Here is a 27,995-nt window from a genome sequence, read left to right as displayed (position 1 = left end):
AGGAAGACACATGACACAGCAGAACACACAGGGCCAAATGTTCCCCTTTATTATGGTTCACTCAGTTACCAAAGACAGACACATTGGCTCAGGCAGCTCAACTGCCAGCTGGGGAACATCCAGCTCCAGAAACAGGGAGCAGCAGCGGCACCAGGAGAATGGCAAAGCAGGTCACTGGGACCCCAGAACTGACCTGGGCCCTCCTTCACCCGACCCCAGGCCAGACCTTCCTACAAAGATGAATGTGTGCCCTGCCCCCACTTCTCATACTGGTTCTCTCCCCGGGAAAGTGCATAGTTGCCTGGAGATGCAGCATCCCAGGGCCTGAACAAGCTGGGCCACACACCGGGATCAGGCTTTCCCAAGGGTAGAGCCAGAGCGTGGTCATATAGATCCAAGCCAAAGAGGCAGGTAGGACAGGAAACTGATTGGAGGTAACATCCAACAGGTCATGGGTGCTAGGCAGGGAGCTGGATCACAGGCCTCCTGGAGCTACCAGAGAGAAAAGGGAAAGGGAGCCAAAGTTCTGGGGTAGGGGAGAGGAAGGCAAAGGGAAGAAGGGCCTAGACCTAGGTACCTTTTCAGGTACCAGGGACTGTGACCATTGCTCCCAAGAGAGAAAATGGGAGAGGGGAGAGGCAATTATATTTTGTGCCCAAACCTAAAGGACCATCAGGAAGAGAATTTCCGGAGGCCCCTGGCTCAGGATGGCCTGTAAGCCTAGGTATTGGGTTCCAAGCTGAAACCAGGCCAGAGTAGCCAAGTGGGGTTTGGATTTTTGTCCAAACAGCTCAGGCAAGCTTCTGGTGGGAGAAGGGAAGGTGGGAAATGGGCAGATGCTCTTTGGGCGAGAACCCACTCCCCTTCAGGCCCCGCACACAGCTAGAGCCTCTACCAGCCATGTTCTCACATTGCTTGGAACAGAACAGCCCCATGGGCCTAAAACCACTCTCCTGAAAGTGGTAGGGAGTTCCGACTGGGTGAGGACAAACCAAGACCAAGGCCTGTAGGCAGAAGGGAGCAAGTTACCTTGATTTGGAAAACAAAACAAAAACTAAAGCCAGAGAGCCTCCCCTCCCACCCTGCCTAACCTGAAATCCCATTCAGGCTATTGTGCTTGCAGCCAGGACTGGGCCTGTGCTTCTGCTTGGGCCCTGAGTTCAAGTGCCCAGAACCGCCCTGTGACCAAGCAAGCCAGGGTGGGGGAAGGCATGCTCCCCTCTCACTGGGCCCTGCCTGCCTTCTCCTCTGACCTTCCCTCCGTGCCTAGCCCTCTGAGCCCTGTCCTACCAGATCCAAACAGAACAGCTACTGCTTCCAGGAATCCAACGGTCACCGAGAGATACCTAAATGCCCCACTGTGCTGGAGCCAGCCAGACCTTCCCCAGGGACCAATCAGTACTGACATGCCCTCTGCTCCAGCTGTGCCTTTACATCTGACAACTGCCCAGCATGTCCCAGCTCCTCAGGGAAGGCAGTAAGGCAGATGCCACCTGGCACATGGTGGGGTCAGGGTAGCAGAATCAAGCCACAGCAGCTGGGGCCATGGGGAGGAGGCAGAGGGACATAGGCAGAGGGGCTCAAGGGGGCTCTGGGGAGAGAAGGAGGAGAAGGCAGGGGAGAGAAAAGACGAGCCTGCCCCTGCAGATCAAACTCTCAGGCCCAAGCAGACTCACCCTTGCATTTTCATCCCCTGGGGGTCAGGTACCCAGGTGGGCTCTGCACCCCCAGCTGTGTGCCCCTCCTACATCAGGGGTAAGGCCCAGCTCCCCATCAGCTTCCTTGAACTGTAAATCAGATTAGATTTGGGGATCTGGGCTCAGTCCCAGGAGCAGATAAAACTGGGACACTCAGCCTTGGGGAAGACAAAGAAAAGCCACATAGGAAAGAGATAGACAGACCATGGGCAAGGGAAGATAGCACAGGGAATGTGACATCAGGGAACAGATGAGGGAGGAGGAGGCTGAAGGAGGGGAGGCCTGGAGGGATCAAAAGAGCAAGGGAATATCCCTGGCCTGTACCCACCCTCCCACCCACCACCAAGAGTGCTAAGTACTGTTACTTCCCAGGAAGACTGAAAGTAGAAACAGTTCCAGCTCATAACCCTAGGAAGGGGCCAGTCTTTCTGCTATGCATCCCCTGGCCCCGTGAGGGGTCCCTGGGCCAGGGTCAGAGGGGCCAGAGGCAAGAGGGGCAGGTGGAGGGTGGAGGTGGGGGCTGGTTTAGCTCTAAACACACATCTAGCACCACAAGAGACCTCCACTGCACACTATTTCACGAGGGGACACAGACACAGCTACTACCGCACGGGACAGCTCCACGTGCAGCCCACAGCTGAGTGCCAAGAGCAGAATCTGAAAGGTGGGGGCTGGGGGACAGACATATACATATATATATATATATATATATATAACTCTGGTCCTTTGTACAAAGTAGGGAAGGAGAAAAGGGAAGGGGGAACCCTGCTTGGTAACCACAAATGACGATGTGGCTTGAGCCCCCTGTCCCAATGGCCCCAGCTCTGCCACCTGGTAGGCGTGGCTGGTTCACATCTCATTGGAGTACGTGTAATTGGGGGTGGCGGAATACTGAGTCTGAGGCTGATTCATGGCACCCTGGGCTGCCCCCATGGCTGCGTTCTGGGCTGCCTGCTGCACGTGTGGATTCTTCCAGGCCCCTGTGGTCCACTCCTCCTGAGCTTTGCTGAAACTCCCCCCACTTCCCCGGTAAAATTTATGAACCTGTAGGAAAAAGAGCGTAAAGAAGGGTTAATCAAAGAGAAAAGGCAGCCCATCCAGGAAATAGATGGGACCCATCTGTAAAAAAAAAACAGTGCTCCCTCCCCATGAATGCCTCTGTAGGAGAGTCCTGCAGGCCATTCCAGAGTGAGTCCCTTGGAAGACCTCGGGATCCTCTTGTAACTTGGAGGAGGGCTTGTTTCAGAACACGGCCCCTTCCCAAAGCCACCTTCTCACCCTTGAGGGGACCACGTACCATGCTGAGGGCGATGAAGGAAAAGACGGCCATCACTGTGAACATGACAGTGGGAATTAGCATCACCACCGCCGAGCCAATGTTCGTTCCGAAGAAGGAGATGGTAGCAATCCAGCCGCTGCAGGAAGAGGCCAGTGTGGGGCTGCGGGCAGGATAAGAGGTGCCCAGGAGCCCCCCGCTAGAGGAAGGGACCGTCTCATTGCCACAGGGAGGAAACATATCACTGGATGCAGAGGGACCATCTTACTGATACCCAAAGAACCTGTGCCAGTGGCTCAAGAAGACCCCATCCCTGTGGCTCAGAGGTGCTCTTCAGATACAACACTTTCTTCCCCCAGGTTTTCCTATAATCCCTGACACCCCTCAGCCCCCAAGAAACCACTGCCAGGTTCTCCTTCCCTCTGATGCTATGGTTGTACTACTACACTATCCCGAATCCTCTCACTCTCCCAACAACCCATCACTCAGGCCCCATAGGCTAGGCAGCTTAGCACACAAAGGTAAGCAAAAGATACACCCACAACGCCACCCCTGCCAGCCCCAGGCCACACCCCTGCCTCTTACCAGACGCCCCAGCCTGGGATGCCCACGGCCTGGATGATGCTGATGACCAACTGAGCCATGAAGGTAAAGAAGAATGCCATGAAACTGAAGGAGCTGTCAGTCCTGCGGCAGAGGAGGTGGCTCCCGTCACCTGGGCAGAGGGCCAGGGCTTCCCTGCCTTCAAGGCCCCCAAGCCCTTCCAAGTTTAAGTGCATAATGGACAGAAGACATTTAAAGGCCTTAATTGAGAGGTCAGAATGGGTTAGTTCTACCCGTACATCTTTGCAAGTTTCCACGTGGTAGACCTGTGTGTTGCAACATTACACAGGGAGGGATTTCCCATGAACAGACCACCCACTGGTACATGGATGGACGGCCTCATTGGCATAGAAATAGATGGCTCCATTGAGGCAGGAATAAACAGTCTCATTGTCAAGGGGATGGACAACGACACCAAGACAGCTAGCTCCACTGGTACATGGATGGATGGTCTCATAGGCTCAGAGATAGAAAGTCTCATTGGCACTAGAATGGACACCCTATTGGCACCAAAACAGTAGCTAATTGGCACTTAGATGGATGGCCTGATTGGCACAAAGAGATTTAAGGCCCCATTAGCATTGAGATGGATATTCTACTGGCACCAAGACAGATAGCCTTAGTACACTGATGAATAGTCACATTGGCACAAAGATTGAAAATGCCATTTGGCACTAGGTAGACACCCACTGGCACCAAGACAGCAAGCCCCACTGATATGTGGATGGGTGTTCCCTCTGGCACACAGTTGGATGACCTCATTGCACATGAACAGTGTCAATGGTACATGGCTGGCTGGTCCCATTGGCACATGGATAGATGGTGTCCTTGGCACCAAGTCCGCTAGCCCCACAGGTACTAGGATGGGCAGCTCCACCAAGACAGGCAGCCCCACAGGCAAAATTTAACATGCAGCTGCCTGAGGAAGGGGATGACAGAAGAAAAAATAGGCCTGGTCTCTCTATATTTCCCCCACCCAAGGGTAGAGTGAGGAGGAAAGGAACTAACTCTCAGCCCTCTCACCTCAACTTGGCACCCCCAGAAAGCCCAAGCCCTACCTAGCAATCTGAGCCAAAGGTGAGCAAGGGAAAGTGAGTTTGGGGGAGGGTAAAAAAAAAAAAAAAGAAGTGAGAAAAGATATGGAGAAGAGACAGGGGAGATGGGCAGAGACGGCTAGGCACTGCGGATAGCACCAACCACTTACTTGAAGGCCTTGTAAATGGGCCGAAACCAGCAGACGTAGGAGCAGGGTGTGAAGAGGATGAGCCAGAGAAAGGCGAGGCCAAAGTTGGTGGCTCCCCCGCCTCCGATCAGCCACGCGAGACAGCCCACCAGGTTCACGGCCAGCGTGACGCTGTTCACTGCAGGCCCAGGAGCACATGCACACATAGAGACAGACACCCAGGCCCATAGAGAGACACATGAGCACCCGGACATGGGCACACACACACCAGTAACGCAACAGAGACCCACAATCAAGCCAGGCCAACAGCGCAGACAAGCACAGAGAGATGCAGACACATTCACAGATTCACACCCACACAAAAGACCCGCAACCCGTACCAACAAATACATACAGAGACACATGAGACACACATACACACACAAAGGAGTAAAGACTGTAAGAATGCAAGCTGGGAGCTTGAACCAACCCCCACCCCTCAACCCCAGCACCCACTCCTGAGAAATCTGGAGAGCACAGCCTCCAGAACCCACAGCTTCTGCCCAGCAAGCCCCTATGAAGGGCCCCAAAGCCTCAGGGTGGTAGAAATGCTCTTGTCCTTGTAAGAATGGCTTCAGCCCCTGACCCTCCCAGACTCACAGCAATCACCAAGCCCAAGACATGGGAAACCGACCTTACACTTTCTCTTTTGAGATATGGGCATGGAAAGGGAAAAATAAAAGGCCTTGTGGAAACATCTCTTCTAGCCATTGTGCCATCTACCTTGCACTTAAATGGGGCAGGCATTGGCGGCTGGAATCTCAGTCTTTATCTAATCTATTTCTTTTTTTTTTTTTTTTTTTTGAGATGGAATCTCGCTCTGTCGCCCAGGCTGGAGTGCAGTGGCGCGATCTCAGCTCACTGCAACCTCCACTTCTCAGGTTCAAGCGATTCTCCTGCTTCAGCCTCCTGAGTAGCTGGGATTACAGGTGCCTGCCATCACGCCCAGCTAATTTTTGTATTTTTAGCAGAGATGGTTTTTCGCCAAGTTGGCCAGGCTGGTCTCGAACTCCTGACCTCAGGTGATCCACCCGCCTTGGCCTCCCACAGTGCCGGATTATAGGTGTGAGTCACAGTGCCCCGCTATCTAATCTATTTCTTAGATAACACTCATGCCAGCTCCTTGAAGAAGTCTTCCTTTGCTATTGCAACCTCATCATCTCCCATCCCTCTGACCTTCTACAGACCTGGGCTGCTCTCAAGGTTCCCCAGATATAAATCCCAGCCCATCAACCAGACTAAAAGTTCCCCAAGAACAGGACCCAGGCCCCCCCTCCTCCATCCCCACCTCATCTAGCTGAACTAGGAGGCACAGTGTCACTGAGTCACGGCCAGCAGGGACCTCAAAGATTTACAGATAAAAGTGATGCTGGTACTAACACATGCGGGTCTGTGCAGCACATCATTATCTAACATCAGGGCACTCCCTTCCTTGAAAACAAAGCTAAGTCCACAAAGACCTGCTGAATAAACAAAGGAAGGAGGGCTCAACCGTGGCCTCAAACAGCCAGGCATCTGTGGTCCTGTCTTCTGAATAGAACCCTTAAGCACCTCAAGGGTTATATACATTTCCTTGGGAGTAAAGCACCTGCGGGTGCCTAGTGAGGACTTAAGGAGATATTTATAGCCCTTAAATCCAGCTTCTGGATGAGATGTTCCCAGAAGTTGAGTTCCCAGAGCCCAGGTCAGACACAGTGACCTACAAGCCTGGCCTGACCACTGCGTCACCCATCTCAGGGCCCCTCATGAGTGGGCATTTCTTCCTGTACATTTCAGCTGTATTTCCTCTATCCCTGTTCATTGCCCCAAAATCTCCTGGAGGCTTGGTGTTAAAACTGATTTTATTTGCTCTTTATATAGAAAAGACACTAACCTATTATATTGGTTCACATCTCTCCCCAGTCCAACCTGCCCCAGCTCCCTTGCTCAAACACCTCTGCTGCAATTATTCTGCTTCCTCTCTGGAATGGATACCCATGGGCTCAGCCCCTCTCTCTCTCTAGCCATCAGCTTCTTTCTGTCTTCACTCTTCTCCTTATCCAGCTTAGATTCCATAATTCATTACTCATTTTCTTATTCCCTCCCCTGCCCTGCCTTCTGGCCACACTCACCCTAGATGAACATAATTCTCATCTGTACCTGAGCTGAATGTTGCTAAGAAAAAAGGGGACCCCATGAGGAAGACTGTAAATTCACATCAGCCAACGTCAAATGAACCTTGTGTGTGGCCCAGAAATCTTAGGGGCCGGGTTTCTTTGGAGAGTGTCCTCACTCTCCGTCGACAAACATGGCCTCGTTGTGAGCCCACTCTCCACACTACATCATATTTGATGGAAAAAATGGAAGCCATCAGAGGTAACTTCCTCATTTGCTTCCCAACATCTACAGACTTACCCACACCTGTCCCATCCCCCCTTCTCTCAGGTTACATGGTGGGAGATCCCTTCTTCACTCAAAGGCCAAGCCAGGCCTTGAAACTGAGTTTGTCTGCCCCATCCTCTTCCTACCATGCCATGAGGGACCTGCTGCAAAGACAGCATATTTTACCACCTTGCCGGCACATGCAAGCATCTGCCCAGGTAGGCAGCTAAGTGCAGGCCTCACTCAGGGCAGTGTCACATATAGCAGAACCCAACTGCAGTCACATTGCGGGTATCTTGGGCTCCTGGGGCTCACACCCAGCACAGGATAGCCAGCTTGCCTTCCCCTCACATGCCTAAGAGGTACCTTCTAACTAGCCTCAGCACAGCCAAGTCCCATCCCCTCAAGAAGACACCTTTCCCACCCCCTGCTACAGATCACCAGAAATGAGGCCTTTACACTCTCAGCCTTAAAACCTTAGAACATTGATGCTAAGGTTTTCTAAATAAAGAATTCTAGATTATTTAATTATTTTTTTAGAGGCAGGCTCTTACTCTGTCACCCAGGGTGGAGTGCAGTAGCATGATCATAGCTCACTGCAGCCTTGAACTCCTGGGCTCCAGTGATCCTCCCACCTTAGTCCCCTGAGTAGCTAGGACTACAGGCATATGCCACTATTCCCAGCTAGTTTTTTTAAAGAGATGGGGTCTTGCTATGTTGCCCATACTGGTCTCAAACTCCTAGGCTCATTGGATCCTCCTGCCTTGGCCTCCTGAGTAGCTGGGACTATAAGTGTAAGCCACTACACAGGCCTAATTTTTTTATTTTCTGTAGAGACAGGGATCTTGCTGTGTTGCCTAGGCTGGTCTTAAACTCCTTACCTCAAGTGATCCTCCTGGCTCAGCCTCCCAAAGTGCCGGGATCACAGGTGTGAACCACTGTGCCTGACAGTAGACTCTTACAGGTATAGACCACCCAACACAGAGCTGCATGGAACCACAGCAATCGCCAAGCCAATACTCTCTTCCTACAAATGAGGAACCTGCTGCTTGGCAAGCACAGTGACCAGGCAAACTTGATCCCACAGCTCCCAACTCCCAGCTGAATCCTCCTCTCTTTGAGCAATCTTCCAGAGAAAGCAAGACAAATAAGGCTTTGAGGGAAGGATTCCTCTCCAAATCCAGAATCCTGAGGTCCTGACAGTCCCCAGAGGTTCCCTGGAAAGTTACTCCAGTGGAAGGGAAAGGGGAAGCAAGAAGACAGGGATTACACTGCAGAGAGGGACCCCCGTCCAGATGCTCTGTGAAAGGAGGGTGGAGGGGAAGGAAGGGAAGAGAGGCCTAGATGGGGGAGGTTGAGGGAAACTGAGGCCCAGTCGGGGAGGTGGCCCATGGAAGAAGCCTCTGGGAGCCTGGCAGGGGAAGACTTATGGTCCATGCATATGCCACAAGTGGGACTGAAGGACAGTCAGGCCTGTGGGCACCCCACCCCGCTGCCCAGCACGCCCAGTCTTCCTGCCTCCTCCAGCCACCCTGGCCCACCCCCATCCCATGGCACTCACACATCCAGAGGTAGTAGAGGCGCTTGGTCATGCTGAGATGCTGGGGAGGAATATCTGCCTCGAAGTCTTGGTAGAAACATGGCTTCAGCGGGATGAATTTGGGCAATGGTGGGAAGTTGTTCACTTTCTCTGTGGATGAGACACATTGCACAACATCACCTCCAGTCTTCCACCCGACAATCCAAGACGCCCATCCTTCCCCTGGCTGTGCTGCCCCATTGGCCCCTGTGGCCACCGGCCACTCTGCTTTCCCCACTCAGCCGTCCCTACCTCCCCGGGTCAGCTGTGATGATCCCAAAGCAGCCAAAGGCCCTGAGACAGTGTCACTCAGAATAAAAAACAATGTCACCTTGACAGACAGCATTTATTGTTTTTTAATTCTGAGTGACACTGTCTCAGGGCCTCAAGGTACCACCCTCTCAGTGGGGGCAGCTCCAGGCAGAAGAAGCGGATGCGTGAGAATCTACAGACGTGGGTTCCAGCCTCCACTCAGCATTTGTGCTCTGGGGCAAATCATCGCCCCTCTCTAGACCTCAGTTTATTTGCTGGAGTGGGGGCTGGGCTACACGGTCCCTAAAGTTCCCTCCAGCTCTGGCATTCTACACCTCTGAGCCTTCTGAACCAGATAAAAAAGGCCTCAGAGTATTAGAAAGCAATAGAGACAGAGGGGAGGAGGGCTGAGCCACTCATGCAGCTAATCAGGCAGATGGACAGTAAGACAAGGACATCAAGGTGCTCAATTCCTGGTCCATAGGACCAAAGATCTGACAGAGGGCTAGACAATGTCATGTTGAAGTTCTCAGACAGGCCTCAGTGGAGAGAGTGGGGAAAGCTTGGGGACAGTAAGATGGAAAGAACCTGGCCTCCAAAGACTAGGGGAGATAAAGGAACCAGGAAGAGGGCCATCCACGCTATGCTCACTGTCATGTCCTACCCACACAGCCTGCCCCTCTCCTTACCTGCCATGATGTTACCAGCCGGCCCAGTGGCCTGCCCACACCTCTTTGTCCTGAACTGGAAGGAAAGAAAAGCCAGAGAAGGATGAGATCAGGGCCACACCTAACCCAGTCCCTCTCTACTCCTCATCTGGGCTGCAAGCTCCCCAGGACAGGACCCAGCACATACTCCCACAGTGCCGTGAATGCAATGGAGGCAGCTCCCCTCCTCCCAGAGCCACCCTTCCACCAGCTGCATCTTACCAGCTGCTCCCGCCCTCTGCTTCAAGGCACAAAATCTACTCTCCGAAAACCCCATCCAAGGGTAGGAAAGGAACCTGGGAGGGGATCCCATACAGGGAAAGCCAAGTGACATTCTATTCCTTGACCTTGAATTATAGACTGAGCCTCGGCCTTGGTCACAGGCTAGCCTCCCTTTGCTCCTTTTGCTTTTGTTCATTTATTAGGACACTTATATGACGCTGGAAGAATGAGTGAGACAGATGTGGTCCCTGCTCTCCCCATGAAACAGTCAATCACCTCTGCAGTAAATCATACAAAAGGCAAGCACAGCCACCGTGAAAACATACACATCATGTCCTGGTGATCTAATCTGGTCTGGAGAGGCAGGGAAATTAAATTTTTTTAATTAAAAAAACTTTTTTTGAGACAGGGTCTCTCTCTGTTGCCCAGGCTGGAGTGCAGTGGTATAATCCCAGCTCACGGCAGCCTCAGCCTCCCCAGGCTCAGGTGATCCTCCAAGCGCAGCCTCCTGAGTAGCTGGAACTACAGGCATGCACCACCATGCCCAGCTAATTTTTATATTTTTTTGTAGAGATTAAGTTTCGCCATATTGCCCAGGCTAATTTGAATTCCTAGGCTCAAGCAATCCACCTGCTTCAGCCTCCCAAAGTGGTAGGATTACAGGCATGAGCCACTGCACCCAGCCTCAGGGAAATTAAATACAAGTGGTAGTAAAAACCTGAAGCATGAAGAGGAGTTCCCCGGGCAAAACAGCCTTCTAGGCAGATGGGAAAGCATCGTACAGGGACAGTTCCTTACTAGGAAGGAGCTTCACATTTTTTTTTTTCTTAGACAGGGTCTCACTCTGTCACCCAGGCTGGAGTAAAGTGGCACTCCTGGGCTCAAGCCATCCTCCTGCCTCAGCCTCTTGAGTAGCTAGACTACAGGGACAGACTACCATGCTAATTTTTTAATATTTTGTGGAGAGGAGGTCTTGCTGTGTTGCACAGCTGGTCTCAAATTCCTGGCCTCAAGCAATCCTCCCGCTTTGGACTCCCAAAGCACTGGGATTATAGGCATGAGCCACCCATCATAAGGGAAAGAAAGCCACTATGGCCAAAGCAGAGTGCAAATGAGGGGGCAGCAGATGAGGCTGGAAAGGCAAGGTGGGCAGGATGTGCTTCCTGAGACCCTTAGGAGACAAGTTTGAAGGGGTCTTGGTTTTAAGGAGTAGGGGAAAGGGAGCAATTGGAAGACTCCCTGCCCACTTAACCCCGAGTGGATGGTGAAGACCCATCATGACAAGCCTGTGTGAGACGAGGCGGAGGTTCCAGGGGAGGACGAGCAGCTGTGCTAGGGACATACAGGGTAGAGACGCTGGGGGACACCTGGACAGGGCGTCTTATAGGAATCTGGAGGGTACAAACATGCTCTGCTCCTGGGAGTTCAGCAGGAGGCCTGGCTGACCCATGCTAAGTAATCACTGGCAAGTTAAGGCCAAGGAAACCAAGCAGCAATCACCTTGTTAGAACAGTGACTTTGGTGGACATTTATATAGTCAACAGCAGAAAATGGTCCACAACCAAGTGCTAAGGCAATGCAACATTTAAAAGCTGGGCAGAAATTTGCTTAAAGTTTTGGAATAGGAAAAACTAAATCTATGGCGTTAGAAGTCAAGATAGTATTACCCTTGATGGGGCAGTGACTGGGGGCCCGGCATCTGTTCTTGGTCGGGGTTCTGGATACACAAAGGTATGGATTTTGTGAACATTCTCCAAGCATACAGTTACAACTTGTGCAATCTCCTGTGTGTTAGACTTCCATGAGAAGTTTGCTTTAAAATAAAAACTTCAGGCTGGGTGTAGTGGCTCACACCTGTAATCCCAGCATTTTGGGAGTCCGAGGCAGGAGGATCACTTGAGCCCAGTAGTTCAAGACCAGTCTGGCCAACACAGTGAGACTCCATCTCTACAAAAAATAAAAAATTAGGCAGGCACGGTGGTACGTGCCTGTAGTCCCAGTTCCTCAGGAGGCTGAAGTGGGAGGATTGCTTGAGTCCAGGAGGTAGAGGCTGCAGTGAGCCATGATTGCACCACTGCACTCCAGCCTGGGCAACAGAGCAAGACTGTCTCAAAGGAAAAAAAGCACACACACACACACACACACACAAACTTCTAGCATTCCAATCAAATTCTTCTGGACCTGATTAAAAGATCGGGCAATTACAATCTTCAGACTCTTTTGTGATATGGGATCAAATACAGATACAAAAACCCAGTAACATCTACCACAAAAAGAGAAGAGAAGGGTATGATAGAGACAATCAGGAAATGATACCCATACACAGGTGCATTAATTGCGGCACTGTTTTGAATAACAAAGGATTAGAAACCATCAATAGGGGACTGATTAAACCAATGGTAGTCATACAATGGACTGTTCCGCAGCTATTTTTAAAAATGCTTTGCAGCTGTTAAAAATTTTAAAAAGAGGAAGCAGTTCTCTGGGTACTGATATGCAAAAGTCTCCAAAAAGATGAGTAGTTAAAAAAAGCAAGATGTACAACAGTCTGTATGTTATACCTTTCATATTAAAAAAAAGGAAGAGAAGATAATAAGAATATATTTTCCTTTTAACCTAATAATCCTGCTCCTGTTAGTCATTTACCCAGATATAAGAAATGACAAACACACACGTTATTCAACATGACACTATTTGCATTAGCAAAATGCTTAAAGCAACCTAAATGTGACTATTTGAATATACGAGGTGCATCATACAATAGAGTATTATACAGATGTAAAAAAGATGCCAGCCATGGTGACTCACACCTGTAATCCCAGCACTTTCAGAGGCGAAGGCAGGAGGATCACTTGAGGTCAGGAGTTTGAGACCAGCCTGGCCAACATGGTGAAACCCCATCTCTACCAAAAAAATACAAAAATTAGCCAGGCATGATGGCATAAGCCTGTAATCCCAACTACTCAGGAGGCTGAGGTGGGAGAATCGCTTGAACCCAGGAGGCAGAGGTTGCAGTGAGCCAAGATTTCGCTGCTGCACTCCAGCCTGGGTGACAGAGTGAAACCATGTCTCAAAAAAAAAAAAAAAAAAGAATAAAGATGAGCTCAGTAAACTGCTGTGGAATGCTTTCCAGGATATATTAAGTAAAATAAAAAAAAAAAAAAGGAGAGCACAAAAAGTGTAAATCATATGCTACCCCTTATGTAAGAAAGGGGAAGTAAGAATGCACATATGAATTTGCTTATTTTTGCAAAAGAAACACAGGAAGAATCAACCAGAAAGTAATGAAATAGTCACCTACATAACGGAAGGGCTAGGATGAGTAGAGAGACTTCCATTCTTTATATACTTATTAATAAGTTTTTTTAATATACTTGTACACATAAAATGACTTCCATATTTCAAAAACTTAAACCAAAAAGAAAAGCAAACTCTAAAACTGAAACAAAAACAAATCAAGCTAACTATACTTTAAATTGATAACAATCTCACAGACAAGAAAAAAAAAAGAGCCCAAGTAACTTTTGATCACAGTAATTCTGTGTTCTCTTAGAAAGATAAACCTCAAGGGCAAAAATAACTGCAAACAGGCCGGGTGCAGTGGTTCATGACTGGAATTCCAGCACTTTGAGACACCAAGGCAGATGGATCGCTTGGGCCCAGGAGTTCGAGACCAGCCTGGGTAACACAGCAAGACCCCGTCTCTACAAAAAATACAAACATGGCCAGGCATGGTAGCTCACGCCTGTAATCCCAGCACTTTGGGAAGCCGAGGCGGGTAGATCACGAGGTCAAGAGATCAAGACCATCCTGGCCAATATGGTGAAACCCTGTTCTCTACTAAAAATACAAAAATTACCTGGGCGTGGTGGCATGTGCCTGTAGTTCCAGCTACTCGGGAGGTTGAAGCAGGAGAATTGATTAAACCTGGGAGGCAGAGGTTGCAGTGAGCCGAGACCGTGCCACTGCCCTCCAGCCCGGCGACAGAGCAAGACTCCGTCTCAAAAAAACAAAAACAAAACAAAACAAAACATTAGCGGGACATGGTGATGTGCGTCTGTAGTCCCAGCTTCTCATGAGGCTGAGGTGGGAGGATCACTTGAGCTCAGGAAGTCGAGGCTGCAGTGAAGTGTGATTGCGCCACTGCACTCCAGCCCGGGCGGCAGAGCAAGACCCTGTCTCAAAAAAAGAAAAAGAAACTGCAAACAAGTCATGAATTTTAGCAGGTTTACTCTTACTGCTGGTACTGCTGTGACGACTCTAAAGCTTTGCCCGTATACTACAGGAGAGGGCAAATGAATCAGTGTGCTGATTATTTGGGGAAGGTGGGTTCTCACTGTAGGAGGAGATACAATTCAGACCGCGGAAAGGTAAGAAAGAGCCTTGTGGTGTTGGATTCAAAGCGGAGGTATGAGTATGAACACAGAATTTTAAAAATATATATGGCTGGTCCCAAGCCAGGAAAAGGAAATACAAGGTTAGCCTGGAACATCTTGTGGTATCATAAAAAAGAAAGCACTCAATAACTAATGGAGGCAAGTCAAAAGGACACAAGAACCAGTCTGAAAGGGCTACCACCAACCAAATTTGGGACAATTAGACTATCAAAAGTAATAACCACGTGGATTTTTTTCTCTCTTTTTTTTTCTTGAGACAGAGTCGTGCTCTGTTGCCCAGGCTGGAGTGCAGCAGCATGATCTCAGCTCACTGCATCCTCCGCCTCCTGGGTTCAAGTGATTCTTCTGCTTCAGCCTCCCGAGTAGCTGGGATTACAGGCACCCGCCACCAAACCCAGCTAATTGTTTTTTTTTTTTTTTTTTTTGAGATGGAGTCTCGCTCTGTCACCCAGGCCAGAGTGCAGTGGCGTGATCTCGGCTCACTGCAAGCTCTGCCTCTCTCCTGCCTCAGCCTCCCCAGTAGCTGGGACTACAGGTGCCCGCCACCAAACCTGGCTAATTTTTTTGTATTTTTTTAGTAAAAACGGGGTTTCACCGTGTTAGCCAGGATAGTCTCGATCTCTTGACCTCGTGATCCGCCTGCCTTGGCCTCCCAAAGTGCTGGGATTACAGGCATGAGCCACAGTGCCTGGCCCACATGGATTTTTTTTTTTTTTATTAATCCATGAGTCCAAAGTGACATTATTATTTTATGTTTTAAAAGAGAGGGAGGGCCTGGCTTAGTGGCTCACATCTGTAATCCTAGCACTTTGGGAGGCCGAGGCAGGAGGATCACAAGGTCAGGAGTTCGAGACCAGCCTGGCCAACACAGTGAAACCCTGTCTATACTAAAAATACAAAAAATTAACTGGGTGTGGTGGCGGGCACCTGTAATCCCAGCTACTCCGGAGGCTGGGGCAGGAGAATAGCTTGAACCCGGGAGGCGGAGGTTTCAGTGAGCCGAGAGCACGCCACTCCACTCCAGCCCGGGTGACAGAGCTAGACTCCATCTCAAAAAAACAAAGCAAAAAAAAAAAAAGGGAGGCCGAGGCGGATCACTTGAGGTCAGGAGTTCCAGACCAGCCTGGCCAACATGGTGAAACCTTGTCTCCACCAAAAAATACAAAAAATAACCAGGCATGGTAGCACGTGCTTGTAGTCCCAACTACTCGGAAGGCTGAGGCAGGAGAATTGCTTGAACCCGGGAGGCGGAGGTTGCAGTAAGACGAGATCGCGCCACTGCACTCCAGCCTGGGCGACAGAGTGAGACTCCGTCTCAAAAAAAGAAAGAAAGAAAGAACATCATGTGCCTCCTGCTATGCTGTGCACAGAAGGACTCAAGGTCATGTATGAATACTGTTGCCAAAAAAAAAGGTTTAATCTGAAAATAATTATGAAAAAACAATCCGACAAAATCAGATTGTGGGAAATTCTACGAGACAAATGTTAATGTCATGAAAGACAGAAATTGGCAGGGGGAATTTATCTAAATTAATGGAGACAAAAGAGGCATGCAACCAAATGCAATGGGGAAGCCTGTCAGAATTTTTTTTTTTTTTTTGAAACAGAGTTTCGCTCTTATTGCCTAGGATGGAGTGCAATGGTGCAATCGTGGCTCACCGCAACCTCTGCCTCCCGAGTTCAAGCGATTCTCCTGCCTCAGCCTCTGGAGTAGCTGGGATTACAGGCATGCGCCACCACGCCCAGCTAATTTTGTAGTTTTAGTAGAGATGGTGTTTCTCCATGTTGGTCAGGCTGGTCTCGAACTCCCGACCTCAGGTGATCTGCCCACATTGGCCTCCCAAAGTGCTGGGATTACAGGCGTGAGCCACCGCACCAGCCCGGATCTTGGATTTTTTTTTTTTGAGACAAGAGTCTCACTCTGTCACCCAGGCTGGAGTGCAGTGGCACGATCTCAGCTCACTGCAAGCTCTGCCTCCCAGGTTTAAGCTATTCTCCTGCCTCAGCCTCCCAAGTAGCTGGGACTACAGGCGCACGCCACCACACCCAGCTAATTTTTGTATTTTTAGTAGAGACTGGGTTTCACCATGTTGGGCAGGATGGTCTCCATCTCTTGACTTCGTGATCCGCCCAACTCGGCCTCCCAAAGTACTGGGATTACAGGCGTGAGCCACCGCGCCCAGCCAGGTCCTGGATTTTAAAATCACAGCTATAAAGGACATTTTTAGGACAACTAGAGAAACTTGAATATAGGCTGCATAGTAGATACTACTATTCACTATTAAATTTCTTGGGTATTGTATGTGTGCATGTTTTTGTTTCTTTCTTTCTTTTTTTTTTTTTTTTTTGAGACAGGGTCTCACTCTGTCACCCAGGCTGGAGGAGTGCAGCAGAACAATCACAGCTCACTGCACTCTCAATCTCCCAGGCTCAAGAGATCCTCCAGTCTCAGTCTCCTGAGTAGCTGGGACTACAGGTGTGTGCCATCATGCCAGCTAATTTTTGTATTTTTTGCAGAGAGAAGGTTTCGCCATGTTGCCTAGGCTGATCTTGAAGTTCTGGGCTTAAGAGATCCACCCGCCTTGGCCTCCCAAAGTGCTGGGATTACAGGCGTGAGCCACCACGCTGGCCTGTAGAACACCTTTGTTCTAAGACACACGCTGGTCTTTAGAAGCAGTCTCTGGTCTGTAACTTCCTTTCAAACGGTTCTGCGAAAAAATTTTATACATATACATAAAGCAGAAACAGGCATGGTGGTGTGTGCCTGTAGTCTCAGCTACATGAGGAGCTAAGGCAAGATGATCACTTGTGCCCAGGTGTTCGAGCCTTCAGTGAACAATAACGCAAGATCCTGTCTCTAAAAAGTAAAAATAGGCCAGACGTGGTGGCTTACGCTTGTAATACCAGCACTTTGGGAGACTGAGGCGGGCGGATCACCTGAGGTCGGGAGTTCAAGACCAGCCTGACCAACATGGAGAAACCCTGTCTCTACTAAAAATACAAAATTAGCTGGGCATGGTGGTGCATGCCTGTAATCCCAGCTACTCAGGAGGCTGACGCAGGAGAATCGCTTGAACCCCGGAAGCGGAGGTTGCGGTGAGCGGAGATCACGCCATTGCTCTGCAGCCTGGGCAACAAGAGCGAAACTCCATCTCAAAAAAAAAAAAAAGTAAAAATAAAAGATAAAGCAAATGTTGCAAAATGTTAATAATTGATGGGGGAAGGGTATACAGTTGTTCACTGCATTATTTTATTTATTTATTTATTTATTTTAGATAGGGTCTCACTTTGTCACCCAGGCTGGAGTGCAGCGGTGCAATCATAGCTCACTGCAGCCTCCAACTCCTGGGCTCAAGCAATCCTCCCACCTCAGCTTCCCAAGTAGCTGGGAATACAGGTGTGCACCACCATGCCCAGCTAATTTTTTTATTTTTTGTAGAGACGAGGTCTCGCTACATTGCCCAAGCTGTTCTCAAATCCCTGGGCTCAAGCGATCTACCCGCCCTGGCTTCCCAACGTGCTGAGATTACAGGCATGAGGTCACTGTGCCCAGCCCATTGCCCTATTCTTTAAACTTTTTTGTAGCTTTGAAATTTTTCAAAATAAAAAGTGGGGGGAAATATACATATCTGTATTTGATAATATATGCACAAAGAATCTCTGGAAGGATATCAAGAAAAAAATATGGTAATTGTGGCTCTCTGGGGAACAAAGGAACTGAATGGATATAGAGTAGGTGGGAAGCAGAATATTTACTATATAACTTTATACCAGTTCCATATAATTGATGACATCATCAGTTTTAAGACGACCATTATTTTATTGACCAAAAGTAAGAAAAAACATTGCGAATTTGCAGGCCGGGCACCATGGCTCACGCCTGTAATCCCAGCACTTTGAGAGGCCGAGGTGGGCGGATCACTTGAGGTCAGGAGTTCGAGACCAGCCTGGCCAACACAGTGAAACTCTGTCTCTACTAAAAATATAAAAATTAGCCGGGTGTGACCGCGTGCGCCTGTAATCCCAGCTACACAGGAGGCTGAGGCAGGAGAATTGCTTGAGCCCAGGAGGCAGAGGTTGCAGTGAGCTGAGATCGTGCCACACTGCACTCCAGCCTGACTGACAGAGCCAGACTCAATCTCCAAAAAATAAAAATAAAAATGCAATTTGTAACTGTAAGATGCCAGAAATTTTAAAACACAGACATGAAAATGTTTTCAGAAATATCAAAATGTTCATCTTAGAACTGACAAAATTTGGAACATCTTTGTGAACTGTAAATCATATATAAATGCATTACCTATTCAAAAAAATAAAAAGTCAAGAAAGTTAAGCAGAAAAAAAAAAGGCAAGCAGAATAGGATAGTTGGGGAAGAATGAGAAGGAGCAGCTGATGAGGCAGGAGGAAAGCCCAGAGAGCGTGGAGTCTCCATAGCCAGGGGCAGAGATTGGACAAATGTGATAATGCCACTGAGGGCTCCCATGTGAAAGGATGGCACTACCGGGACTAACGCGTTCATGACACTAACAGCATTGAGTTAGCTGTGAATCCAGCAAGAATCGTTTTGGTGGTGACAGCAGTGATAGAGAAGCCTGGCTGACAATATACAGAGAGAATAGAGATAGGGTACTACCTGGGTAGGATATGGGGGTAGGGAGAGGGCCCAGGGAGGGCTGCAGCTGGGGGTCATTTTAGATGGAAATAAGCCAGAGATGTGTAGGATACATAGAAAGGTTGCAATTACAGTAGAGACAGATGTTACCTGATAGACAAAGCCCGTGAAGAGGGAGACACAGGGGCACCAGTGCAAGGAGGTGGACAAGCCTTGATCCTAACAGGTGGGAAGCCGAACAGGATCCAAGCAGATGCAGGCAGGTTTGAGGTCTTAGATGGGCAGCGAGAGCATCCTGGATGTCTGCTTCAATTTTCTGTTTTATTATTTTATTTTCACAGGCGTTCAATTTTGTTTTATTTTTTATTTGAGACAGGGTCTCGCTCTATTGCCCAGCCTGGAGTGCGGTGGTGCAATCACAGCTCACCGCAGCCTCAACCTCCTACACTCAATCCATCCTTCCACCTCAGCCACCCAAGTAGCTGGGACTACAGGTGCGTGCCACCATGCCTAGCTAATTTTTTTGTTTTGTTTATTGGTAGAGATGGGGTTTCACCATGTTGCCCAGGTTAGTCTCTTTTTTTTTTTTTTTTTTTGAGACCGACTCTTGCCCTGTTGCCCAGGCTGGAGTGCAATGGCATGATCTCAGCTCACTGCAACCTCTGCCTCCTGGGTTCAAGCGATTCTCCTGCCTCAGCCTCCCGAGTAGCTGGAATTACAGGCACGTGCCATTGCACCTGGCAAATTTTTTGTATCTTTAATAAAGACGGGGTTTCACCACATTGGCCAGGCTGGTGTCCAATTCCTGACCTCGTGATCCACCCACCTCAACCTCCCAAAGTGCTGGGATTACAGTCATAAGCCAAGGTGCCTGGCTGCCTAGGTTAGTCTTGAACTTCTGGACTCAAGAGATCCACCCGCCTCAGCCTCCCAAAGTGCTGGGATTACAGATATGAGCCACTGCACCTAGCCCAATTTTCTCTGTGATAGAGGAGACAAGATGAAGGTGAGAGGGAGGAGATAAGCATACAGGACCCAGCCAAATCAAGGAGCAATTCTGACACAGCCTAAGCACTCTGGGAGAGCAGACTCAGAAAGCTGTGGTAACACAGAACACCTCCCTGGTCTGTCTTACAGGAGTCAAGGATGGCTTCATAGATATTGGAGCTGAATTTTTTTTTTTTTTTTTTTTTTGGAGTCTCGCTGTGTCGCCCAGGCTGGAGTGCAGTGACGCGATCTCGGCTCACTTGCAAGCTCCGCCTCCCGGGTTCACGCCATTCTCCCGCCTCAGCCTCCCGAGTAGCTGGGACTACAGACACCCGCCACCACCCCCGGCTAATTTTGTTTTTGTATTTTTAGTAGAGACGGGGTTTCACCGTGTTAGCCAGGATGGTCTCGGCTATTATCGATCTCCTGACCTCGTGATCCGCCCGCCTCAGCCTCCCAAAGTGCTGGGATTACAGGCGTGAGCCACCGCGCCCGGCCTGGAGCTGAATTTTTAACAAGGAATAGGGAGTTGGCCAGGGAAAGAGAATCAGGAAAGCAGGTGTGAAGGTCAGAAGAGCTATAGCACGGCATACTTAAGGAACGAAAGAGGCAGAGGAAGGATAAATCTCAAAGTGAAGGGAGCAAAGGAAAGGCAAAATGGAGTTGAGAGGTAAATGGGGCTAGGTCATCCTGGCCTTGAAGGCCATGGGCAGTATTTGGACTTTGTCCTCAGCGTCACGGGAGCCACTGAAGGATTTTATTCTTCTTCTCTTCAAAAAAAAAAAAAAAAAAAAAAGGCTGGGTGCGGTGGCTCACGCCTGTAATCCTAGCACTCTGGGAGGCCGAGGCGGGCGGATCACGAGGTCAGGAAATTGAGACCATCCTGGCTAACACGGTGAAACCTCGTCTCTACTTAAAAAATACAAAAAATTAGCCAGGCATGGTGGCGGGCCCGTAGTCCCAGCTACTTGGGAGGCTGAGGCAGGAGAATGGCATGAACCCAGGAGGCAGAGCTTACAGTGAGCCGAGATTGTGCCACTGCACTCCAGCCTGGGGGACAGAACAAGACTCCCTCTCAAAAAAAAAAAATGGCCTTAAAGGTTTTTTAAATATGCCTAGCCCGGTGGCATGTGCCTGTAGTGCCAGCTACTCAGGAGGCTGAGGTGGGAGGATTGTGTGAGCCCAGGATTTGGATGCTACAATGAGCTATGATTGCACCTGTGAATAGTCACTGCACTACAGCCTGGGCAACATAGTGAGACCTCATCTCTAAACTAATTAGTTAATTAATATGTTGCTTTTTAGCTATGTGTAAAAATATATGCAATTAAAAAAAAATCTAAGTGCATAAAGTAGAAAAGTCTTCCCAAAATCCACCTTCTCAGATGCCACCCCTTTAACAGTCTGATCTTTAGGTTTGGTGGATTTTGTTGGCTTTCATTTTTAACGTATATAGAATCATATATGACAAAAAATGAGATCATTCTACACATCCTGTTTTATAACCTGTTTTTTTCCACTCAACAATATCTCGTGAAAGTTTTTCATGTTAATGAATACAGATCTATCTCAATCTTTTTAATGACTGGTCGACTGGGTCAACAATATCCATGGCCATGAAGCAGTCAGGTGACAAGTTGATATGGCAATCAGGAAGTGTTTTATTTTATTTATTTATTTTTGAGACAGCGTTTCTCTCTGTCAGCAGGCTGGAGTGCAGTGGCGCGATCTCGGCCCACTGCAACCTCCGTCTCCTGGGTTCAAGCAATTCCCCTGCCTCAGCCTCCCGAGTAGCTGGGACTACAGGTGCACACCACCATGCCCGGCTAACTTTTGTGTTTTTTTATTTTTGTTTTTGTTTGTTTTGTTTTTGTTTTTGTTTTTGTTTTGAGATGGAGTCTCGCTCTGTCGCCCAGGCTGGAGGGCAGTGGTGCAATCTCGGCTCACTGCAAGCTCCGCCTCGGGAAAACATGGGGGTGGTTCCACCTCCCCCACACACACCCCAACCACCCTCTACATGAGCAAAGGGCCTGGGGAGAGTAGTCCAGTTTGGAATACTCCTCCCATGGAATAGAAAGGGGAACTGATGGGAATGAGGAGAGGGGTTTCTATAAGTGATGAAGGGATGGCTGAGACTGGAGACCCTTCCTGGCAGCTCGGGTGACACACAGGCAAAGTGGCAAAGTGGTTGAGGGCATGGAGTTCAGAAAGAACACGGAAGAGGCAATTCATGAGATGGAGAAAATGGAGGTGTCTGAGAACTAGAGGTCTCCTTGAGGTCAGAGCACATAAAGCATTAGTTAGACTGTGGTCAGAGAGAAATACTAGAGTTTAAGATTTCAGAGGTGGCCACATGCCAATGAGGACCACATTCAGATGTAGTTGGTTAAAATGGTGACTGAAAGAGGCACTACCTCCCCTGAGACAATGGGACATGGAGTGGGAGACTGTGGTCCAGCACTAAAGACCTCCAGGAAAACAAGGAAGCAGAGGGAGAGGAGAAAACAACTAGAACATAGGGGCCTCAAAGGAGGAGTCTTCTCCCTAACCGGGCTCCAGCCTAACCCCTGTCCCTGGTCCCAGACAATCTCCCAAAAGTCTGCTTACAGTTCCAGAGAAGTCAGTGCAGCAAAGTATGAATAATTCAGAGCAGAAACCAGAGCACAGGGCAAAGCTGCCTTGTTTGTATATAAAGGTTAGGGCAGAGAGAATCTGGGGCTTGAGAGGGTGGTAGAAGACTAGGGTCACAGAAATGGAAGGCTCCGGGCTTCTCTGCCCTTGTTTCCGGGAAGCCTTTGAAATGGGGGGTGGGGGGTTGGAGGGGAAGACAGCAATCACTGGCCTCTGCAAACCAAAGTTCTTTTTTTTTTTTTTTGAGATGGAGTTTCACTCTGTTGCCCAGGCTGGAGTGCAGTGGCACGATCTCAGCTAACTACAACCTCCTCCACCCAGGTTCAAACTATTCTCCTGCCTCAGCTTCCCTAGTAGCTGGGATTACAGGCGTGCACCACCATGCCTGGCTAATTTTTGTATTTTTACTAGAGACACGGTTTCACCATGTTGGCCAGGCTGGTCTCGAACTCCTGACCTCAGGTGATCCACCCGCCTCGGCCTCCCCAAGTGCTGGGATTACAGGCATGAGCCACCGCGCCGGCCAAACCAAAGTTCTTAGACTACAAAACAGAAGAATTAGCAATCTGCTCAACTGATAATCTTTTATAATGGGGATGAGGGCTACATATCCCTCCAAAGATGTAGGCCTAGGGAAACACCTTAATTATCAATAAGATAGCAGATACTACCTGAATTTTGTTCATGAAACCCTGACTATAATGTATTCCATTCCTTATTGTGAAGCTAGGACAGAAGCCCCCACAGTGGGGAGACTGAGGCCTCTGGCAGCAGACGAGGGTCAAGCCTGGCTTCAGATCAGGCCAGAGTCCTAGGGCTAACTCCAGGGCTCCCTGCTCACCAGTATGGGCCCCTCATCCCTGGCACAGAAATGGTGATTCCTTTTTGCTGCCCAGAGCCAACCTGCTAAGATGGAAGTTTCCCCCTCCTGCTCTACCTCCAATCCCCTCATCCCACTCCTAGCCCCATCTTCTGCCCTGAAATCCCAGAACTATGAATAATCCTCAGAAAACAGCAGTCTCCTGGCCATGCTGTCCCTGTCCTACTGATGACTATTCAGTAGCCTCCTACAGATCTTTGCCTGGCATTCAAGGCTTTGTGCCAGTCAGCTACAAACCTCCCTCCCACCACCTTTGGCTGCTCACAGGTTGACCTGCCTCCTACACTCCCAGCCTCATGCAGGAGATCATCTCTAGCCGCCCCCTCTGCTTCCAGTGCCCCTAAACTGGCAGCACTATCAGCTCCTCTAAGTCCTGCTCCCTTCTCACATCCCACCCCTTCTGGGAAGCCTTTCCAAAAATCGCTGCGCTGCATCCCGCTGCATACATTTTGAGTCAGTCATTGGGCACTAAGTGTTCACGTCTTCTCCCATAATCTCTTCCTCACTCCCTCCTGGATGGAGTTTCCAGGAGGGACCCAGCACAGAGCACAGTCAACCCATATACTTGCTTAAGACTTGGACACTCTCCCAATGGGTGGGAGGGAGGCAATTAACGCCCTCCCCCAATCAGATTAAGCCCAAAGCTGCTGTCAAACCTGCTATATCACACTTCCTCCGGGAAACCTTCCGAAACTCCTGGCTGGCAGCAGGGAAGGAAGTGCAGCCTGTAAAGGAAATGCTGTGGGGGGCAAGGGGTGGGGATAGGGACAGGGAGGCAGAGGGATGGGGGAGGAAAGGAAAAGGAAGAGGGAGAAGAAAGGGGGGATGCTCTAAACTAGAACAAGGAGCATCCTCAAGGGAGGTCACTACTTAGTCCTATTATTTCATCCCTAGAGAAAGGTGCTAGAAAGAGACGCCCAGAGAGGGGAGGTGACTTGGGGAACTTGCTTGGAGGTGGCCACTCAGGAAGCGGTTAAAGAAACAGCCACAGAGCCCAAGGTCTCTCTCTAGAACTCCCCTCCTGGGACCACACTAACTCTCCAAGGGGTTTGCTAAACCTAAGACCCTCTTTCAGGGGCCCATTCACCAGAGACAGCCCCCTCTCAGCTCTAGAGACTTTGCCCTAAGGCTCACCAAGCCCAGAACAAACCTAAGTTAGCAAGACCTGTGTAGCCCCAAACAAAATCTCTCTGCCAATCATGCCCCTGCAAGAACCATCTCCCTCTTTCAGAGCCCTGCTCCGTGAGGCAGAACGTGTAGGGGACAGGTTGCAAATTTCTCCAGACTCCACCACCCCATGGGCAGTCACATGGCTGAGCTCCCAGGCTCAGCCCCCAACAGCTGTGCTCGTTTTCATCCCTGTGCCTTTGCCCATACATTCTCCTGGAATGCCCTCTCTTGCCTCTCCTCCCACCCAAATCCCATCACCTCTGGAAGTCTCCTATTCGCTAGCTGTCGCCTCCCTTTCTCTCTGTGTCCCTGGGAAAGTCTGCCAGGCCCTCACTGATCTCCCCATCGGGAAGCTGGGACATTACCTGTTTAAGCCGCCTGTGACAGTGAATGCTCAGTCCGAGTCTCTACTTGGTTCCCCCAACCCACAGACCAGGAGCTCCCCGAGGCGGAGGACAAGGATCGGTTCCCAAACACCTCACCTCCAACCTCGTGACCTCCGGCCAGCGTTGAAATGAGCCAAATCCGGCGCCCCCAACTCACCACCCAAAGCCCTGATGGAGCCCGCCTGGTGGCCTGGGCCAGCGCGCCCGTCGCCTCGCAACCCTGGGGCGGCTGAGGTCCGCCATCCAAAGGTCGGCCGCCCGAGGGAGGTGAGGGAAGTCAACCCGGGTCCACCTGCAGGCGCTAGTTGGAAGGAAAGGCCCAAAGGAAGCCACGGGCACCCCCTTCCAGTCGCCCCCATCCCCGGCTGCGCGCGCCATCTCCAGAAGGCCGGTTTCCAGGGAACGCCAGGTGGGGCTGGCGGGGGGGATGGAGGGCCCAAAGCTCAGGCTCCAGATCCAGGGTCTGACGTCACCCAAAGGCCCAGTTCCCTCTGCGGGAGCCACAGATGGGAATGGGGGGGCTTGGGGGGCTTGGGGGGCCTGGGTGCGCCCTGAGCGCTCTCCCCCAGCCCCAAACAGTAAAGGTCACCTCCACTCCCACCTCTCCAGCAGTTCGGCCTTCTTCCTGCATCCAAAGGTGAAGTGTAGGAGGAACAAAGCTGCAGCCAGCGACCCCCACCCCTCTCGCCCCGCGCCCAGCTTCCCTTCAACGCTCTCCTCCCAGCCTTCATGCCCAGACTCACCTGCCGCGGCCGTTCGGCTGCCGAAAGGCCGCAGCGCTGCGCTGAGCTGCGCTGCACCCGAGCGATGCGGCGCGGAGCCGGCCGCGAGCCGCTCCGGGGCTGGGGGCGGGGAGCGCGCGCGCGCGCCCGAGGCCGTCTCTGCGCGCGCCCGCGCCGCCACTGCCTGCAGCAGTCACTCTCGCGAGATTTCCGCTCTGCTCCTAAGGCTGCTCCTCCTGAGCTCGCGAGAAGGACGACCCGGCCGCCCCGGCATCTTCCAGGAGCTGTCCGAGGTGCTAGTTCCCGGGCCCCGGCCGGATCAGGTGGTTGACGGGCACTTCAGGGACAAGAGCCTGGCGTGTAGGTGGAAGGAAGAGACCCAGAGATGGGAGCCTGGCACCAGCAGCCAGAGCCTCAGCTTCCATATCTGTAAACTGGGGAGAATAACCTCCTATACCTATGCCAGGAGCCTCTGGGACGTGCCAGAAAGGAATGAGAAAGAGCTGAGAGCAGGAGAGTGTGGTGACTGCGGAAGGTCCTTCAGATCTGCAGGCGCAGGGGGAAAGAGAGAACAGAGGACGGAAGATCGGAGATGATATTCAGAGAGGCAAGGACACAGATCCACGGAAAGAAGACATAGGAGGACGAGAAAGAAGAGCTGCAAACAGAGACAGAGACACACGGAGAGAGAGACTGAGATGAGAGCTCAAGGCCTGGAGAGAAAAAAGACATGGAAAGATAAGATAGGTAAGGGAGCATAATGAAGCAAGAAAGAGGCAAGAAATAGAGACAAATTACGCAAAGGAGCAGAGAGAGAGAGAGAGAGGAGAGGCTTAGAAAAAGAAAGAGACTCAGAAAAAGGAATGAAAGAGACAGTGATATGCAGAGATGAACACCAAGAGAGAGTAGAGGCAAGGGTAAATGTTTAAAAACCCAGAGCTTTGGAGGGTTGAGAGAGACCCACTTGGAGAGATGGGCTGGGAGTGAAGACAGGATTTTATTGTGATTGGTGTTTACATAGTAAACCTCCGTGGGATCTCTACAGCCAGGGCCAGGGCCACTGTCTGTCCTGCCAGCCAATTGCTCCTTCCCCCACACCATACACCCACCCTCCACCCCCCACCCACACCATCCTAGGCCTGAAGGGGGCCTCAGTGGGTGGGAGACACTACAGGGGTTCTTTGCCTAGAATAAGGGCCCATTGTCTGGCTCCATCCTGCCAGGAGTGGGGCCTCACTCCCACAGCTGGCATGAAAATGGGGTGGCAGTGAAAAAAGGCAGACAAGAACTAGTGTGGCAGAGGGGAAAAGGAGGGAGAGAGCCTCGGTGCCTGGGAAGGGCTGAGCAGGAAGCATCATCCTGCCACCAGGCCAACCAGGAAGGAAGGGTCCTGGGCTTCGGGGCAGGACAACTGGGTTCTGTGTCAGTCCTGTCCCTGGTTGACCCACATGCTCTCTCTCCCTGCTATAATGCAAGCCAAGGCTGATTTACAGAGCTGTGGAGAGGAGCCAATGAGATGACAACTGGGAACCTGTCGAAGTTATCAAGTGTGGCTGCTACAGGGAAAATGTTGGGAGTCCATGTGGGCCTCAGGAAAGATATAGGGGTTCACATAGGCCTTTAGGAGAGATATCTGAGGTCCACACTGGGATCCACAAGGAAGATGTCTGGAAACCACATGGAATTTATAGGAGATATCTTGTGGTTCATGTAGGTCCTACAAGGGAAATATTGGGGTTCCCATCTGATGACCACGGACAATTTTTCTCCACTCAGAAGAATCAGAAGGGTCTCCTATTTGATAAACAACTAACGTAGGATGAGTGAGCAGGTCCAAAGTCAGAAGCCCACCTTTGTCCCAGTAGATTGTACCTTCCCTATTTAGGTAAATGGAAGGGAACAATGATCATTTAAACAAACGTTTACTTAATAGGCATTTGCTGGTTACCTACCATGAGAAGAAGCATACAGCAGTGGTTAAGAATATAAACCTAGAAGGCAGACCTTGCCCCTTCCCTGCAGTGTGAATTTGAGAAGGTACTAATCCTCACTGAACCTTAGTTTTCCACATATGTAAAATAAGGATGGTGATAATGGGACCCGTGTCTTAGGGTTCCTGCAAGGATGAAATGAATTAATACATGCAGACACATGTAACATATGGGACTGCCTGGTACACAGTAAGTATTTAATGATCTGTAAATAGATGGATAAAACAATTTTTAAAAATTAAAAATAAAGTATTTAAGCCAGGCACGGTGGCTCACGCCTATAATCCCAGCACTTTGGG

General features: G+C 50.1%; 1 protein-coding gene across 3 annotated transcripts; it reads right to left on the bottom strand.

Moving 5' to 3' along the window:
• Positions 1-26: 26 nt before the first annotated feature.
• On the bottom strand, positions 27-25,881 carry SCAMP5 (secretory carrier membrane protein 5). Of its 3 annotated transcripts, XM_057299935.2 has the most exons (8): positions 25,727-25,838; positions 13,779-13,846; positions 9,680-9,734; positions 8,721-8,849; positions 4,781-4,937; positions 3,559-3,660; positions 2,995-3,112; positions 27-2,741 (listed from the first exon to the last, which is right to left on the bottom strand). In XM_057299935.2, the coding sequence occupies exons 3-8, from the start codon at positions 9,684-9,686 to the stop codon at positions 2,547-2,549; spliced, it is 708 nt and encodes a 235-aa protein (XP_057155918.1). In that variant the 5' UTR covers positions 9,687-9,734; positions 13,779-13,846; positions 25,727-25,838; the 3' UTR covers positions 27-2,546. The 3 variants fall into 3 exon arrangements, with proteins under 3 accessions (XP_057155918.1, XP_003811129.3, XP_057155917.1); XM_003811081.6 differs by lacking the exon at positions 13,779-13,846 and having other exon boundaries at positions 25,727-25,881; XM_057299934.2 differs by lacking the exons at positions 13,779-13,846; positions 25,727-25,838 and adding an exon at positions 24,084-24,102.
• Positions 25,882-27,995: the final 2,114 nt, after the last annotated feature.

The sequence above is a fragment of the Pan paniscus genome, chromosome 16 (genome assembly GCF_029289425.2).
Source record: "Pan paniscus chromosome 16, NHGRI_mPanPan1-v2.0_pri, whole genome shotgun sequence".
Taxonomy (NCBI): Eukaryota; Metazoa; Chordata; class Mammalia; order Primates; family Hominidae; genus Pan; species Pan paniscus.
The sequence above is the reverse complement of the archived record's forward strand: the minus strand, read 5'-3'. Positions and strand labels throughout refer to the sequence as shown.